The sequence below is a fragment of the Mustela putorius genome, unplaced genomic scaffold, assembly GCF_011764305.1.
Source record: "Mustela putorius furo isolate JIRA1106 unplaced genomic scaffold, ASM1176430v1.1 tig00000421_pilon_pilon_pilon, whole genome shotgun sequence".
Classification (NCBI taxonomy): domain Eukaryota; kingdom Metazoa; phylum Chordata; class Mammalia; order Carnivora; family Mustelidae; genus Mustela; species Mustela putorius.
Genome location: NW_025421375.1, coordinates 13,594,516 through 13,611,990, shown reverse-complemented (window position 1 = coordinate 13,611,990; position 17,475 = coordinate 13,594,516). Strand labels below are relative to the sequence as shown.

The 17,475-nt window shown below is 44.0% G+C and overlaps 1 protein-coding gene across 1 annotated transcript in view; it reads left to right on the top strand.

Moving 5' to 3' along the window:
* The window catches only part of MOB3B (MOB kinase activator 3B), a 198,079-nt gene that overhangs the window by 70,672 nt on the left and 109,932 nt on the right, over window positions 1-17,475 (top strand). Inside the window, exon 2 of the mRNA XM_045079681.1 lies at window positions 716-1,338. Coding sequence (XP_044935616.1) covers window positions 921-1,338 — 418 coding nt within the window. The 5' untranslated portion in view covers window positions 716-920. The remainder of the gene's footprint in view (window positions 1-715; window positions 1,339-17,475) is intronic.

Sequence of the window (17,475 nt, the reverse complement as noted above, 5' to 3'; positions counted from 1 at the left end):
ATATATATATATATATATCTCACATCTTTATCCATTCATCTGTTGATGGACATCTAGGTTCTTTCCATGGTTTGGCTATTGTGGTCATTGCTGCTATAAACATTCAGGTACATGTGGCCCTTCAGATCACTACATTTGTATCTTTAGGGTAAATAGTAGTGTGATTTATGGGTTGTAGTGCAGCTCTATTTTCAACTTTTTGAGGAACCTCCATACTGTTTTCCAGAGTGGCTAAGCCAGCTTGCATTCCCACCAACAGTATAGAAGGATTTCCCTTTCCCAGGAGAAATATTCTTATTAGCCAGCTTGGTGTGATAGCCACCCCTGCTCCATTCAGTTATGTTTAAGAGCATGGGATGGTGATCCTGTGCTTACTCAATAAAGGCATAGTGGGGAGTGGGGCAGATGCTCTAGAAAGGCACATATGTGAGATGGGCTGGGGCCTTGACTAAGTGTTCTTGTTAATATCTTGGAGAATCCATTAGCCTATGACCACAGAGGAAGAGTTGCGAGAGATTTGATCAAGGGCATGAAGAAAAAGAGTTATTTGTGTGGTTTGGATCACCATTACACATGTTCTGGGGTCTGGCATGTCCTCAGTATCTTTATACCTGGGTGGAAGTAGGTACTGGCAGAAGCAAGGTGGAAATCAGATCTCAGCATTTGTCATTTCTTACATGCAGTTTGGATGCTAATAAGAGCCTTTTCTCTTCAGCCTTTAGGAAGAAACATGAGGTTCTCTTGGAGACTGTTCAAAAGGAAGATGGAGGGGGCTGCCTAAAAGAGATTAAAAGCTGCAGACCGCAAGCCTGGGGCCAGAGGGCTGGCAGTGGAAAACCCTGCTGGGTTGTGACCTCTCCCTGAAAAGTTCTAGGTGCCTTTTTGCTTCCTGCAAAAAAAAGGAAGAGAAGGAGAAGACCATGTCCATAGCCTTGAAGCAAGTGTTCAACAAGGACAAGACCTTCCGGCCCAAGAGGAAATTTGAACCTGGCACGCAGAGATTTGAGCTCCACAAACGGGCTCAGGCGTCCCTCAACTCCGGCGTGGATCTGAAGGCAGCTGTGCAGCTGCCCAGTGGGGAGGACCAGAACGACTGGGTGGCGGTGCACGTGGTGGACTTCTTCAATCGAATCAACCTCATCTATGGCACCATCTGCGAGTTCTGCACTGAGCAGACCTGCCCTGTAATGTCGGGGGGCCCCAAATATGAATATCGGTGGCAGGATGACCTCAAGTACAAGAAGCCAACTGCCCTCCCAGCTCCTCAGTACATGAACCTTCTTATGGATTGGATTGAGGTCCAGATCAACAATGAGGACATATTTCCAACCTGTGTGGGTAAGTCTGTGGCCGGCTTCTTGCGTATTTTGGTGCATCCCACCCAAGCTCAGAAAGTTTGCAGAGGCTTCTTCTAGGACTGTCTTTGAATGCTGGGTAACACCATGTCGATGTTTCCTTAAATTCCACCGTACCTGCAGCGTCTTTTTCCATATCTAAGAACCTCCTTGAAATTAAAAAAAAAAAAATTAGTGGACTACTTATTTATTTTGTGGACCTCAGGGGTACACATACCACATGCTAGGGAACATTGTCTTGGTGAAATGTTAGATTTGATCTCGCTGGTTTTCTTAGGACTAGACTCTAAACCCACCTAGTTATCCTCATAGAATTTTTATATTTTGGCTAGCTAACTAGTTAAAGTTACATTAACTCTGTGCATTTATTGGTATTCATCTCTCAGGTCGGAGAAGCCCAGTGTGAGAATCTGCGGGCTTGTTTGGGGATCAAGCAAACAGGGGTGTTGGCCTTCCAGGGAAATAGAGGTCCTGGCATTCTGTTCTGCCCACTCTCGATCATTTGTTATTAATTCCAGGCTGTACTGTTAACTGTAGATACTTGTGTAAGCTGCTGGACCCACTAGGACACTTGAGATGCAAATGCTTTCATTTGCTTGGTGCTCTGAGCCATAAAACTCTTCACGGAGGAGGACCAAACCTTCTTTCCCTTTTATATTTCTTTATGCTGCTGATAATTGGATTTGTCTATGCACTGACAGGCTAAATTTAAAATTCAGGTTTGTTTGTTGTTTTTGTTTTTGTTTTTTAGGCCCAAGATTCAGTAGGAATGAGCAATCTCCTACTTCTACTCTTGTGTTTCCAGGGTCTAACATGGTACCCTGGAACCTTTGTAGGCAATCAGGAAATACTTGTGGAATGACTGAGAAAATACTTGTGCTGTTGGACAGTAGTATTAAAAAGCTCTGAGATGGTTTGGGATATAAAAGAGGCATTTGGAACACATTGCTGAAATCCCCTCTAGATGGGATGTATGTCCCCATGTGGCATATGGGAAGTGGAGGTGGGGGGTATGGAAGTAATTAAGCCAATACCAGGGGGAGAGAAGCATATGCATTGATTAGGGCAGTATGGACATCTTGAAATATTCAGCACACAGACTGATTTGCTCAGAATCACTGTGCTGCCTTGACTTGTCCAGCTCCCTCATGTTCCTACTCTGTGGCATTCCTTGCTAAGGAAGGAGGTGGTGTGTGGGGTTGTGCAAACTCCCTTGGCTCACCAGCACAGAAGGAAGAAGGCAGGGTTGCCGAACTCCCCCAACCATATAATAGGCACCTAGGGAATGGAAAGCTCTTAGGTTCCTATCTTTTTATACTTTCTTTTTTTTTTTTTAAAGATTTTGTTTATTTATTTGACAGAAATCACAAGTAGGCAGAGAGGCAGGCAGAGAGAGAGGGGGAAGCAGGCTCCCTGCTGAGCAGAGAGCCCGATGTGGGGCTCGATCCCAGGACCCTGAGATCATGACCTGAGCCAAAGGCAGAGGCTTAACCCACTGAACCACCCAGGCGCCCCACTTTTTATACTTTCATTGACTGTCTGAGGCTTCTTTTGTTGCTAGGAGGAATTTCCCCAACTGCCAATGCTCTGTGCTGAACATGTGATAGCAATAAGATAAATAAATGCGGGCAAGGATACGTCCTCTTTGTCTTTCCCCTTCTGTTTCTGCTCCTTGATGCTTTGAACTCTGGGCACTTCGACTGTCTCTGGCAGCTGTGGTTACCACATAGAGTTGGTGACCAGAAATAACATTGCAGAGCCATGGTGTGTTACTTGAGAGTAAGGAAGCTTCTGGCAGTCTGCTTGGAAACTAGGACATCATAGATGGCTTTAGACTTTACTAGGAGGAAATCAGCGGATGCCGCCATATCCCCCTGAGTCATTGACGTTGCTGTCTTTTTCCATACATTTCCTTAGCCATTCAATGGGCTTGCAGAACATACTCACCTGGTCAGAATCCTCTGTTTCAGTTCTGCCCAACCTGTGCTCCAGAGTACATAGTTCTAAGAGATCTAAAAGGGGCACCATATTTTTTTTTCCGTGCATGGGAAATAAGTTGGAAAGTGCTGAGTGAAAACAGTTTCTTTACTGCAGGACTTTTAATGTGCTAATGTACGTTATAAATCTCCGAAAAAGGAATATTTTGTTTAGTATGTAGTATTTCCTAATTTGAACCAGTATTTTTTTTTTTTTTTAAATGAAGCACCATTAGCATCTTTGGGGAAGTGTTAATCTATGTAAGTTAGAGTTGTCAAACATTTATTTGTATCAGAATTGCATGGGCCTTCTGTTCAAAATGCAAATTCTTTGTCCCTCCCCCTTAACAACCAAATCAGAATCTCTTAGATGAGACCTAAGAATCTGTACTCCTAATAAGCACCTGCCACTCTTTTGTTTATTTTAACTTTCCAGAATGCTTTTCATTCCCCCAGAAACAGTCTGTTTCTTACCTCTCTGGTTTTATCCATTTTGTTTCTCCTTCTGGAAGCCCCCCGTCTTCTCTAGTGAATTTTCCTGCATCCTTTATACCATGTCCTCTGTGAAGGCTTTTGCCCATGAGACTATAAAGCCCCTTAAGGTTATGGAATGTATTTTATTCATTTGAATATTCCAGTCCTAAGTCCAGTCTCGCTGCCTTACAAGTTATTACATGGATGAACAGACAGGTTGATGGATGGAAGGATGGAGGAGAAAATAATCTTTATAAAGTCTCACCATGTCTGTTGTGCTGGTGATCGAGAGTTAAACAGAACCTCTGAATCCCTTCATCACCATCCTCATTCTCTTCTGCACCTTCATAGAGTTTAATTTTCTCTGTTTAATTTTCCAGTGTGGAATGTTAGGGGTCAGTAAAAACCACCACCCTCCACCATTGCCCTAAAGGTCTTCATCAGCATCCTGCTCACCTCTGTCATTTGCCCTTGAATTATATTGTTGCCATCTTTTGAAAAAACTTATCTTTAGGAGCCACTTTCTCTGTTAGAATTCATTTCCTCTTCTTCCTCCCCCTGATTCCAACCTACTTTTCTCTCTCTCTCTTTTTTTTTAATCTTTGTTCTCCCATGAGTCATTATCATGGAAATGATCAAGATGTTTGTCAGGAGAAAGTAAAAGAAGAATTCTCTGCAAACAGCAGACCCCGGGTGGATGAGAAATGGGGAGTTCTGCTTAGCATTAGGGCTTTGAATCCCAGGCATATTTCTGTGTTCTTGCCTGGGCATTGAGAGGAGTTCAGACTTCACCTCCTCCCCACTGTGATCCAAGGAAATGGGACCGGAAAATACTGACAGATGTGAAGGTTTCACCCTCAGTTAGGTATGAAAGCATATAAACAGCTGTTGATCTCTGCCATTGAAACACAGGGGGAAAGAAAAGCTTTCATCTGTTCCTGGATCCTAGTTTAACTAGGATGCCCGTACTATTTTGAAGTCCAGCGTTCTCAGTTGGGAGCATACCAAACAGATGTGGCTCCCTTGTGAACCACAGTCTCCTCCACTCCCCCTTGATCCCCTTAAGCTTCCTTTGTGAAAAAGTCAACAGATGTCCCTGTGAAAGCTTCTAAAACCTCCTTCAGTGCAGAAGCAGAGGCCACCTCCTCTTGCATTGTATCTCCTCAACCACTTGTAGAGATAACAGCAGGAAAATAGCTACATCGTTCTTTATTCTATGGCCTATCTAGTTAACAATAAGTTTTATGTTCTAGCCCTCAGCTTCTCTGTTTTTCTGTTATATAATAGGACGTCATATCTTAGTTCTAACACTAAGAAAAAAATGAGTGGAAAACTTAGAGCTCCTCCAACTCATGTTTTTAAAAAGTCTCTGAACAGGAGGAATAAGAACATTTAAAAATTAATTACATGATCTCACCTACCTTTATGGTTTTAGAATAGTTGGGTGTCATGCAAGGAGAGAGCAGGGAAGGGAGGCAAGAAAGGCAGTGGGGGTGGGGGACTCATGTCTGTTGGGCTTGCTGAGTGCCACTGTTAATCTTTCTTAATTCTTGCAACAACTCAGTTAATTAAAATTCCACTTGCCCGTGAGGATGCTGACATTTAAATAAGCTAAGGGGCTTCCCCAAGGTCGACCGCTAGTAAGTCATTAGAAGTCAGAGTTTGGGTTCAAGAGTAGCAAAAAATCCATGCCCTTATTTCCCACTACGATTCATAGCATGAATCATTATTGGCAAGTTTTCCTTCACATGGCTCAAGATTTCTCAATCAATGGTTCTAGGAGGTTGCCTAGGATGGAGAAAATGTTACAAAACCTGACTTTGTTATAACTTTTAAGGAAGTGATTCTTTTTTGGTTTTTGTTTTGTTTTGTTTTTGTTTGCTCCTGTTTAAAAAAAAATCACCTACAAAATGCCTGCAGTGTATGTCCAGGCACTGAAAGTGTTTCCATGTTCCATGGCGTGATCAGGGAAGGGATGACTTAGCCTCTTGAAAACACTTTGTGAGCTCATAATGATCTATTACTATGGTTCATTGATTCTTTCATTTAATAAATGCTTGAAAAGCTCCTGCTCTGAAGCAGGCCCTATTTTAGGCACTGAGAGAGCAAAGCAGAGTTCATGTCCTTGAGAAGCTTCCATAACATCCAGAATGTCAAGTTGCTCTCTAGGTTTTTCCAAAATGGGTAGTTTGTTCAGTGATCAAGTGCATTGTGGAAATAGTTGCATCCCTTTGACTACCTTTCTCATGAGACTACAGCTGAGTTTCATCCTCTGTCAAAATATTGTGGCAGGAAACAGGAGATTATAAAGCTGTCTGTGGGGAGAGCTCTTTAGACATGAGGTGTCAGGGAACTGGGTTTATAATTAGCCTTTAAATTTTTTTTTCACTTTTTTTTATTATGTTCAGTTAGCCCCTGTATCATAAGTACATCATTAGTTGTTTTTTTTTTTTTTTTAAGATTTTATTTATTTGGCAGAGGGAGAGATCACAGTAGGCAGAGAGGCAGGAGGGAGTGGGAGTGAGAAGCAGGCTCCCCTGCTGAGCAGAGAGGCCCATGTGGGGCTCAGTCCCAGGACCCTGAGATCATGACCTGAGCAGAAGGCAGAGGTTTTAACCCACTGAGCCACCCAGGCACCCCACATCATTAGTTTTTGATGTAGTGTTCAGTGATTCATTAGTTGCATATAACACCCACTACTTATCACATCACGTGCCCTCCTTAATGCCCATCACCTAGTGACCCCATCCCCCCACCCCTCTCCCCTCTAAAACCTTCTGTTTGTTTCCGGAAGTCCATTGTCTATCATGGTTCGTCTCCCTCTCCAGTTTCTCCTCCTTCAGTTTTCTCTCCCTTCCCCTATGGTTCTCTGTGCTATTATTTCTCTTCCACGTATGAGTGAAACCATACGTTAACAGTGGTTCTCTGCTTGACTTATTTGACTTAGCACAATCCCCTCAAGTTCCATCCATGTCACTGCAAATGGCAGATATTCATTCTTTCTGATGGCTGAGTAATATTCTTTGTATATATGAAACACGTCTTTTTTAGCCATTCATTTGCTGAAGGGGCTCTTCGCTCCTTCCACAGCTTCAGCCTTTAGATTTAAACTATTTTTTTTTATTGTAGGTCTTCCTCATTTTTTGGTTTTGATATAAATCTGTGTAACACCGGTAAGACAGCGTGTACATCAGCAAAATGTATTTACCTGTGGTCAAGCTAAGATTGGCCTTGCAGACGGAGACCTGAATTGATTCAAGGAGCTCTGCCCTCACAGGGTCTTCTGTGATGTTGGTAAAAGCATAACTGAGAATTGTAATTTGATTTTACAGGACTGTTGTAAGGATTAAAGGAGGCCCTGAGAGTAGAAACACCCAGCCCTGAGCCCTGATCATCTCTAAGTGGTGCTGAGAAACAAATGAGCTTATTGCTTTTCTCTCTCTGCATAGTCTTCTGCATAACTATCAATGCAAACTAATGGTGACCACTGGCAATTTCTGAACAGTATCCCTAGAACAATAAAATGCATTGTAAAAGACTCAATAAGATTTTTAAAAGTTAGCGGTCTTCACTGCTGAATTGCTCTGTCTTGGGGTTGTAATCTCTCCATAGGTTGTCATCTCTCAAAGACTTTGGGAAATTTCAATGTTTTTTTAAGGAGCTAGAGCAAATCCTGGTTTGGGGCATGAACACCTAACTATTCAGGGAGAAAGCCATTTGGTGGGGTCTTCTCACTTGGTTTTCAGAAGATCGAGTCCTGAACCTGCCAATGTCCAGTGTTAAAGCAGCCAGCCTCAGTAGAGGGGGGGTATAGATTGGTGGAGAAGAGGGGAGATAGCCTACCAGTCACATCTGGGACAAACTACTTAGTGAAATCAATGGTGGGCAAGGTTATCTCAATTTGATCTCTTAAGAGGATGGGGAAAGTGTTCTCAGGCAGCTTAGGGCCAGGAATGGAGCTCCCAAGATAGCCTTGTGAGCTAGCAAGATTTCCCAGAGCTTTTGAAAACACGATTTGCCTTTGGGATCTAAGAGACTGTTAGGCTTTCTAAGAATTTACTGGTTGGGAGGGCCTAATAATAAAGCTGCCGTCTTTTGGACAGGTACTACCCTAAATACTTTACCTATATTATGTCATGTAAAATGTAAAACGGTCCCTCTAAGGCACATAGTATGATTTTAGTTTCACAGATGAAAAAGATTAAGGAACTCGGCCAAGTTCACACAGGCAGGACTGGGATTCAGACCCACAGAGGCCCAACTCCACAGCCATGGTCTCAGCTACTCAGACAACCTGTGTCTGTCTTACCCCAGAATAAACGCCAGCCTCGTTTTACCTCTGCCTGTTTCATCAGATGTGAAATCCTCTCTGGGAAGAGTCTGAAGACAAACCTAACAGTCACAGTGAGGGGTATAAAAATAGACAGGGCCCTGCATCTGATAGGAATTATACTGGGTCCTTAGAATGGGAACTCCCAAGGTTCTGCTTTTTATGTTTTTTTAAAGATTTTATTTATTTATTTGAGAGAGAGAGAATGAGCAGGAAGATCAGAGGGAGAGGAACAAGCAGGCTCTGCGTTGAGCGTGAAGCCTGAGGTTAGGCTTGTTCCTAGGACCCTGAGATCACGACCTGAGCTGAAATCAAGAGTTGGACGCTTAACCCTCTGGGCCACCCAAGTGGCATTGGTCCTGCTCTTTTTAAGAACTTGCCTCCTCTGGGGTGCCTGAGGCCCAAGTTTGTTCAGTTGTAAATTCATAGCAAACATGCAGATACAGCTGAATCCACTCCTCCACACCCCCACTGGCTACTGGAGAATTGACAGTCTATTGTGGATGGTCACAATTCCCTGCCTTGTTAACCCAGTACTGCAATGACTTGGTGGCTCTGTTAATGAGGACGGTGTTGAATAACTACCCCCACTCAGCAGATCCCAAGAGATGCCTCCGAAAAACGGTGAGTGCCTCTTTGTGATAAAAAGCAAGGAAGAAGGGAAGTAGATACAGGGAGCTCAGAAGACCTCGAGACTGCCCTGTAAGGGAAGGCTAATTATCTGCTATCCCAACCTGCACTGAGTTCTCCATTACCTGTGCTATGTAATTTTAATGGGCCAGATCTCAGGTGACAAGTTGTTACATCTCAGCATCAGTTGGGAAGGCAAAAGGGATATGTGATATTCAGTGGAAAACAGAGATGAAAAACAAAAAGCTGTCATGCGGTTGGGGTGGGGCCCCTGCTGCTTTAACTTGGGTAGTGAGCGTGGCGTCCTTCCTTAGCCAGCGAAGGCTGCGCTGTGGCAGTCAGTGCTGCACGGAGACGCGGGCCGGCCCAGAGCCATACTGTAGGGATGTGGACGTACATCTACAAGTACAGCGGGATGGACAACACTGACTTAACCAGAACTCGTACCCGGAATAGAGTATGGAGTTGGAAGGAACAGTGGTACAAGCCACTTGGAGGGAAGGCGAGACCCCTAAGCCTGTACTGGAATTCCCCACTGACCTCTGCAGAGAGCAGGTTTGTTTATCTGAGCAGGGCTCGTCTGCAGAGCCCTGATTCCACAGGTCTTCCCTCTCTGCCCTACTGGCCAGTGGTATGCCTTCCTATAGATAGGGTATACATACTTAAATAATGTCATTTTGAAGGGAGATCCAATTACGGGTCTGCCGCAGAGCTCCATGTGTAAAGAGTGATGCGTTTCCTTTAAAATATCTTGTAGCCATCTGCAGATGGGACCTTTCTGTCATTTTAGCTTTAGTAACTCATGCTAAATGCGTCATCTAAGTGATAATCCCATCCATTTTCTTTCACATAATCTGCTTTTCCATGAAATCTTCTAGTAAATGGATGCTCTGGGAAAATGAACCAGTCTGGAGCGGGAAGTTGGGGGACAGCAGTAAAAAGGAACCAAAGCATTAGTGTCTGTCAGATGTGACTTTGAATCCCAGTAATCAACTTTTACTGGCAAATTTTCAGTCTCTCTAAACTTGTTTCTCCATCTGTAAAATGCGCGTAACAGTAGCTACATCATGGGATGGTTGAGGGTATTCAATAAATGCTACGTGTCAACCCCTCAGCTCAGTGCTGGATAAACTTTACATGTTCCCTCGCTCAGCATCACACAGTATCTGGTGAAATAGACGCGCCAGGTGAATTGAGGTGAAAAAGGGAAGAACCTCGGATAAAAATCCACTGATTATACCAAACATTCGGCATTGGGGTTGACCGTTCAGGTTCCCTTCCTCTTTTACTACATCTCATGGAACCAGTGGAAGAAAAGGTAAACTTGCGTGGGATGAGATTAACCTCGCGTGACCTTGGCTACCAGGAGCAGGACCAGGTCCACAGCAGGACTACGGAAGATGCTTCAGAGGCACAGCCTGTGTGGCCTGCACCAAGCCCATTCCACCTTCTTGTTTCCGCCCCAGGGTACGGCGTTCAGCAGAACACTCTGCACTGAGTGGACACCTGCAGAGCTAACGACCGCAGGGCAAGTGGAGATTGACTGACCGATGCCATGTAGTTCCTATTGCTGATCATAGGTCTTCCTAAAAAAACAGGAAGGAGTGGAATTTTTGGTCACTTGGCTCACATTTTCATTTCTTGGACCAAGTTCAATATTTAAAGGAAGCTTGTCCAAGAAGCCTTTTGTGATGGGAATACCTCTTTGGTGGTGTGTCTCGTTGACTCTCAGGGCATGCCTCTGGAAGGGAAAGTGTGTGTCTTCATGGAGAGATGAAATGAACTGTTAGCATTCTCATAGGGAAAGGAGAACCTGTTCTTCAAAAGAAGCAATAGGTTTTCGGGGTTTCTCAGCCCAAGATCCCGAGAGTGGAGAACCAGGACAGTTTAAGGGAGGAGCTCCAGCCAAAGGAATATTTGTTTCGTTGCTTACCCCCGGAATCCTGTCATCCGGGAAACTGCCAGCAGTGACAGGCTGAAGTGAGGGAGCCCTGATGCTGGGCATGGCAGCAAAGTAGAGCCTCAGCATCCGGGCACGACCGAGCGTCCCTTGTAGGTGACTTCCTTCAACATCACCTTGGTTGCTGGGCCCAGCCAGGGAGTCCTACCGTGCACCCCATAAGGAGCAGAGGGAAGGAAGTTGTCGAATGCTGGGAATTTACCTGGTATGGCCCCTCATCAAATATAAATCATCCATATTTTGCCATCCCAGAGTAGGGAAGAAAAAGCTATAGCTGAGGACATCTGTCTTCCCATGTGTCTGAAGAGAAATGTGAGCAAATATATGTTACTGACATATACCAAGATCCCTAGGGAACTCTCTGTGGGCAGGAGCTGTGTGTTTTGATGGCTTTATTTCTGTTTTCCAAAAGGACCATAGAACGAATGGCCCATCATCACATCAGTTCAGGTTCAAATCCCTTCCTCGCTTTACGGGCTCTGCCCTCAACTTCTCTGAGCCTGTTTCCTCGTCTGGAAAATGGGGGGGTAGTAATGATGATACCTGCTTAGTAAGGTTATGAACTAATATAAGGTTATGAATTAAGTCTCACAGTGCGTATGAAGCTCTTTATGAGTTCCCAGCAGAGAGTTAAGTGCTGAATAAATTTGAGCTTTATTTCCTTCTTGCAGTGATATAAAAAGGGGAGACTTGTGATTTATTGCAGCTCTAATGCCTGATTCTAGAGGAGAATGTCTCTTACAGCATTCTCTGCACACTTCTTTTCCAACTGAACTTAAAAATTAAGAAAAGTTACTGACCCTATCATAATTATAGTAGTGATCTTGGAAAAAAATAATTTCCATATCCATTAGAGTCCCGATTAAGAATCAAAACTTGAACACCAGCTGAAAGCAGTAGATTCCATTTTTTCGGCAGGGTAATCAAGTTCTAAAGTTTAAAATACAGTAGTAGTCAGGACATCTGGGTGGCTCTGTCAGTTAGGTGTCTGCCTTCGGCTTGGGTCATGATCCCAGTGTCTTGGGATCCAGCCCCGCATCAGACTCCCTGCTCAGCACGGAGCCTGCTTCTCCCTCTCCCTCTGCCTGCTGCTCTGCCTGCTTGTGCTTTCTCTTCATCTCTCTGTCAAATAAAAAAGATAAAATAAAATCTTTAAAAAACAAACAAATAAATAATAAATAAAATAAAAATAAAACACAGTAGTAGTCATATTAGCGAACATGTATGACCTATTCTGGGCCAAACACCATGCTTCGTTCTTTCTGGATATTTTTTTCTAATCCTCACAGAAGTTCTGGTTGACCATTGTTATTATCTCTATTTTAAATGAGGAACCTGAGATGACTTTCTCTTCCCAGAGTATGGGCAGAGCTGGAAAGTCAAACTGGGATGGTGTAGAGAGCAGGTAATAACAAAAGGTTTGAGCCACTCTGACCCTAGGGTTCGACAAAAGGAGGGGAAAGGATTTCGGGTGCCTGGGAGCCAGGGTGCTCAGCAGGAGCTGGGTGCACAGAGCAAAGACCTGGTCCATAGGCCCTAGAGCCAAGAACATGAGTCCAAAGGAGAGAGGGTGAGGAAAAGTGCCTGGGTGTCTGTTACCCTCCTCTTCTCTCCTGCCGGTGCTCCCCCTGGTCTTTGGCATAGAAGCCTGGGGGCTCTGTGTCTGGAAGGGTGAGGAATGGATCTGAGAACAAATAGTTCAGCAAGTGACTGGCTTATGGAGAAACCAGATAAATAAAAAATAAATGTATGATATAATTTTAGGCAGTGATAACTTCTGGGAAGACCACTGTAGTTGGAACAGGGATTTGGGATGCTGTAAGATTTGAGATAGATGTAGAGTGGTGGTTCTCAATTTTTGCCTTTTTTTTTTTTGGTTTCAGAACACTTTCATACTTTTAAAAATTATCAAAGATTTCAAAAGCCCCTTTTGTTTACATGGGTTCTATTTATGAATAATAACCATATTAGATATTATAAGTAGGAAAGTTTACAAATATTTATTCATTGAAAAAAACAATAAACATCACATATGAACATATTTAACATTTTTCATGAGAAGTAATGGTTTCCCAAAACAAAAAAATAGAGTAGGAAGAGTGGCATTGTGTTATTTTTTTAAAATCTCTTTAGTATCTCTTTAGAAGACAATTGGACTCTCCTATCTGCTTCCACATTTTGATGTATTGTGATATGTTGTTTCGTTCAAGTCTAGGATCTAGGGTCAAGTCTAGGGTCACAATAAATAGCTGAAATGTGATGACTTTGCATAACCCAGACAGGATCCCCACGAAAGAACCCCAGAGCTCCATACAATGCTTTGAAAACCACTGGTACACATAAAGCGATGAGGAGCCCTGTCCTTTGCATCTACTAGGTATTTGACATTTGGGTTGAATGAACACAAATGAAAATTGCACTGAGGATTTGCTGTCCCATGTGACAGTGGTGACATTGGGGACATCTTGATCGTATAAACCAGTTAGGCAACACTGTTAGGGCCCCATTCATCAGTAGGACATAAACTCTGATATTTATCCAGCAGTGATGATGGCCTCTGTGTTCATAGTTCTCCCTATGTGTTCTCCCTCTGTGTTCATGATTAGCGTTGGCTCTCACTCACAGACTTTTGTAGGACCACCAAAAGAAAGATGCTAATTACTCTCTTGAAAAAAAAAGAACCCTCTGATTTCTTTAGCACTGTGTTCACACCAACCTAAAGAGCTATTTCAAACTAGACACTTAATTGGTGGTTCTTGATGGGCATCTAGGCAGCATTTTAACACTTGAATGGAGGTGCTATGAAATAATTATTGTGCTCTACAATAAAGAGTGGTAGGCCACTACCCGTTACTCACCTTGCAGATGCTATGCAGCAGATAATCAAGTTTAGGGTGGTGTTCTGTCTGAATCAGAGAGGTCACGAATTTCTTCTCACCATATACTGGTATATAGTCTTAATAGAATGGCAGGTTTAGCCGGGACCTAAGTAATACTTGTAAGCTGTTATGGGAAAGAAATTGGATGAATGATCTAGGAAGTATTTGCTCTTTTGGATTATGTGTTACCTGCTCTCTCCATCGGTACAGATAATTAAATTCGGCATTAACCGAGCCCCATGACAAACGATACCGTGCTGGAGACAACCATTAGTCAGCTTTAGATAGACAAGACCATACTGCTTCCAACCTGCAAGTGGACAGATAGAAGAAGATTCTGTGGGTAGAATAGCTTTTAAGTGGGGTTTTTAAAAATACGCCAGGGGTGCATGGGCGGTATAGTCGGTTAAGCATCTGACTCTTGGTTTCAGCTCAGGTCGTGATCTCAAGGTCATGAGATTGAGCGCCACAGGGGGCTCTACGCTCAGGGCAGAGTCCCCTTGAGATTCTCTTCTCCCTCTCGCTCTGTCCCTCCCACTGCTCTCATGCGCACGCACTCTCTTGCTCTCTAATATAAATACATAAATCTTCAGAAAAATACCTTATGCCAAATGAAATGTGTTTTATTGCTTTGTCAGAGGCACAGTTCACATCTGGCTTTCTGAGTGGATTATATCATTATCTAGCTTTGGTTTCATGCTGTGGCTCTAATAACGTGTACCATTTACTGAGCACTTACAATAGGTTAGGTGCTTTACAAGGTTCACTTGCTTTGAATAACCTTTTTATTTTTTTTTTATTTTATTTATTTATTTTTTTTGAATAACCTTTTTAGAGAGATATTTTTTGCTTGTTTTCCAAATAAGGAACGCATCTCAGGGAGGCACGTGGCCACACAGCCTGTTAAGGCTTGCAGCAGTTCTTTTTGACTGCTCGGTGTTTTTTCACAGTGATATGCACATTCTAGACATGTGCTTTCATGCCTCGCATAAACTGACAGACATATAGATATTCAAAGACTGAGTGGGAGAGGAAAACAATGAAAGGACAATTCGAAGATGCAAAACATTCGATTTCTCTGTGACACCAAAGCATGAGGCCCTTGCAGAAGAAATCCTACCTGGATGAAATAAGGTATCTCAAGCCATAGCCTTGAATGCTGGGATTTTGACACAGGGTCACTTGCAACTTGGGACATTGATGTTGGTGGGACAGAGCTTCCATTAATTAATAAGGTGAGACAGGTGGTTCAGGGGTTTTCATTGTGTGGTGAAGGTTGATTGTGTGTGTGTGTGTGTAATGATTAAAAGTCTCACTGGTTAGGAAGAGGGGGATAAAAAAAAAAGAATATAAGGGTATGCCAGCTTGCTGCATTCAGTGCCCTGTGGTTTCATGCCAGATCACTGAGCAGACCAACATAGTACAGTCTCCAATTTTCAGGACCATGTGTATAACCCCCGGTCCCTCCCTCTGCCTCCCCTTTTTTGCTCCGTGGTTGGTTAACCCTATTTCCTCTGCTGTAATGCTAGAAGACCTAGGCCATGAGGTTGCTATGAGGTCTTAGGATAATGCACAGGTTTGGCATGTAGAAAACGGGCGATAAGTATCAACTACCCTGGTTCCCAATAATATTGCGGATACTGCATCTCTGCAAAGTCATTGCTGGGTCTCTCTCCCGTAGGAGAAGCTGCACATCCTAGTTCATGATAGAGGCTCCCAGAAATAAAAACCGTAGAGGCCGCAAGCCCCCCAATAGCCAGGGTCAGAGGCAGGTTGCTGGACCTCCCGCAGGGGTGGACTGTTCAGCCGTGGTTTGCCAGTCACCCCTTAGACAGTGGACCCTTCGGGGCCCATGAAATTTTTTTAGCCCGAAAACACGTTGACTGTTAGGGCAGCCCTGTAATCTGGCTGCCTTTATCAGTCTGTGATGATTCATGGGGCGGACTGGCTGAGCTGTTCTTCCAGGTGGCCCAGGTGTGCTGTTCACCCTCCCCCACCCCCGCACCAGCTCCCCGGCCTTCCCTCTGACAACGTGAGGTCCATGGAGGCACTCTGTCAGCTCCGGAGAAAGACAACCAAAAGCAGGGCTCACGTGTTTCAGATATAGTAGTGTAGCCTTTTCCAAGACGGGTTGAAAAGGGATGCTGTCAAAGTGAACCTTTTAAAACATCTAATAAATCTATAAGGGTAAGTTTCTGGAAAAAGCTAGGTTTCAGAACTAGGTTCAGAGCTACTAATTCAGCAGCTACTTATTAAGCCCTCCACATTCCAAGTACTGCATTCATCCGTGGGACACAAAGACTGGTCTACCCGGTCCTTGTGGCTGCCTCTCAGGGGCTCCTCCACACCCCGGAAAGCCCTCTATTCCCATCATTGGAGCATTTAACCCACCAGAGACTCTGACTTTCTTCCCAGGTTTTAGTGGCAGGCTGGTCTCTCCTAACCTCATTTATTAGGCCAGCTCCTCGTCCCACATTCAAAGACCAGGAAGTGAATTCTTGCTTGGAGCTCTGCCTGGTACCCTAGTCACGTAGGACTGGCATCCCACCTTGTCTGCCCAGTTGTGCCCATATTGGAGTCACTTATGGTATCCAGACTGATAACAGGGTCCGCACTACTGGATGCCAGTTCCTTCCATGCTGACCACTGGCCAGCTCGGTTCCTCTGCCAGCCCCCTGTCCTCTTGAGTTTACCCAAGCATCTTCCTCATCCTCATTGGTTTGTCTGGGGTCCTAAACCTTCTGCCACTGATGAGGTCCTCCTGCCACCAACTTAGTAGAAGCTCGGGAGCCATTTACAACCTCAGGCTAGGCACTGTGCTTTGAGCAGGGAGCAAGCCCTGAGAGGGCTCCCAGGCTGGGCAGGAATGGGGCTCTGAGTCAAGGTCCCCTGTACTGATCATGCCCTGACTTGACTGCGCAGGCTTTTTCTAAGGGTAATGTTCTGCTCCTCTGGCCAGACTGAAGTGTGGTCAAAAGCCGAGGGACTAACAGGTGGTACAGCCCCCTTGCTCACAAGAATTCTCAGTGCCCTCAACTATCATGTAGTTACTCCTACTGCTGTCTGTGCTTCCAACAGGTAAAGCGGCTTGCATCACAGTGTCCTAATGGTATTGCAATGAAATAAGAAAAGAAAAAATGCATCTGACACTTTGCATGGGAGGGCCTTATCAAGCTGTTCCATGCATTGGTCCAGCCATCCATCTCGGTAATTTAAGAAATAGCAACATGATTTCTGTTCTCCCATAGCGTCTAGATGTTTTTGTTTTCAGTAGGGTTTAGCAAAGTCATTATCCCATGCTTTATGAAGAAGGCTTCAGTCTAAAAATACTTCAGTACATTGTTTTAAGTGACATTAGGAAAAAAAAAAAGCTGAAGTCTTTTTTCTCTGGAGAATAAGCAGTTTCAGATCTAAGGCCGATGTTTCCCTAAGGATGATTCTCACTCTATCGCATAGCCCACTGCTCATAAATAATGAGTCTGACAAATGTGGGATGCATCAGTGAATTTCAGAAGGAAGGGCTCTGGTGACAGTGTGATGCAGATTGTAGTAGCTGAAGGGGGATTTTTTTTTTAAATCAGAAATGACTCTATTTTTCCCCCATCAAATGGATCATAGTCATCAATGATTCATAGATAAATAGATCTCATATAAATAAGTAAAAGAATTTGGTAAGAGAGCCACAGCCCCCTAACTGACTCATGTCCAATAAAATTATTATTTTAAAAAAATTGAATTATTTGACACAGAGAGAAATCACAAGTAGGCAGAGAAGCAGGCAGAGAGAGAGGGGGAAGCAGGCTCTCTGCTCAGCAGAGAGCCTGATGTAGGACTCAATCCCAGGATGCTGCACTGAGCCACCCAGGCACCC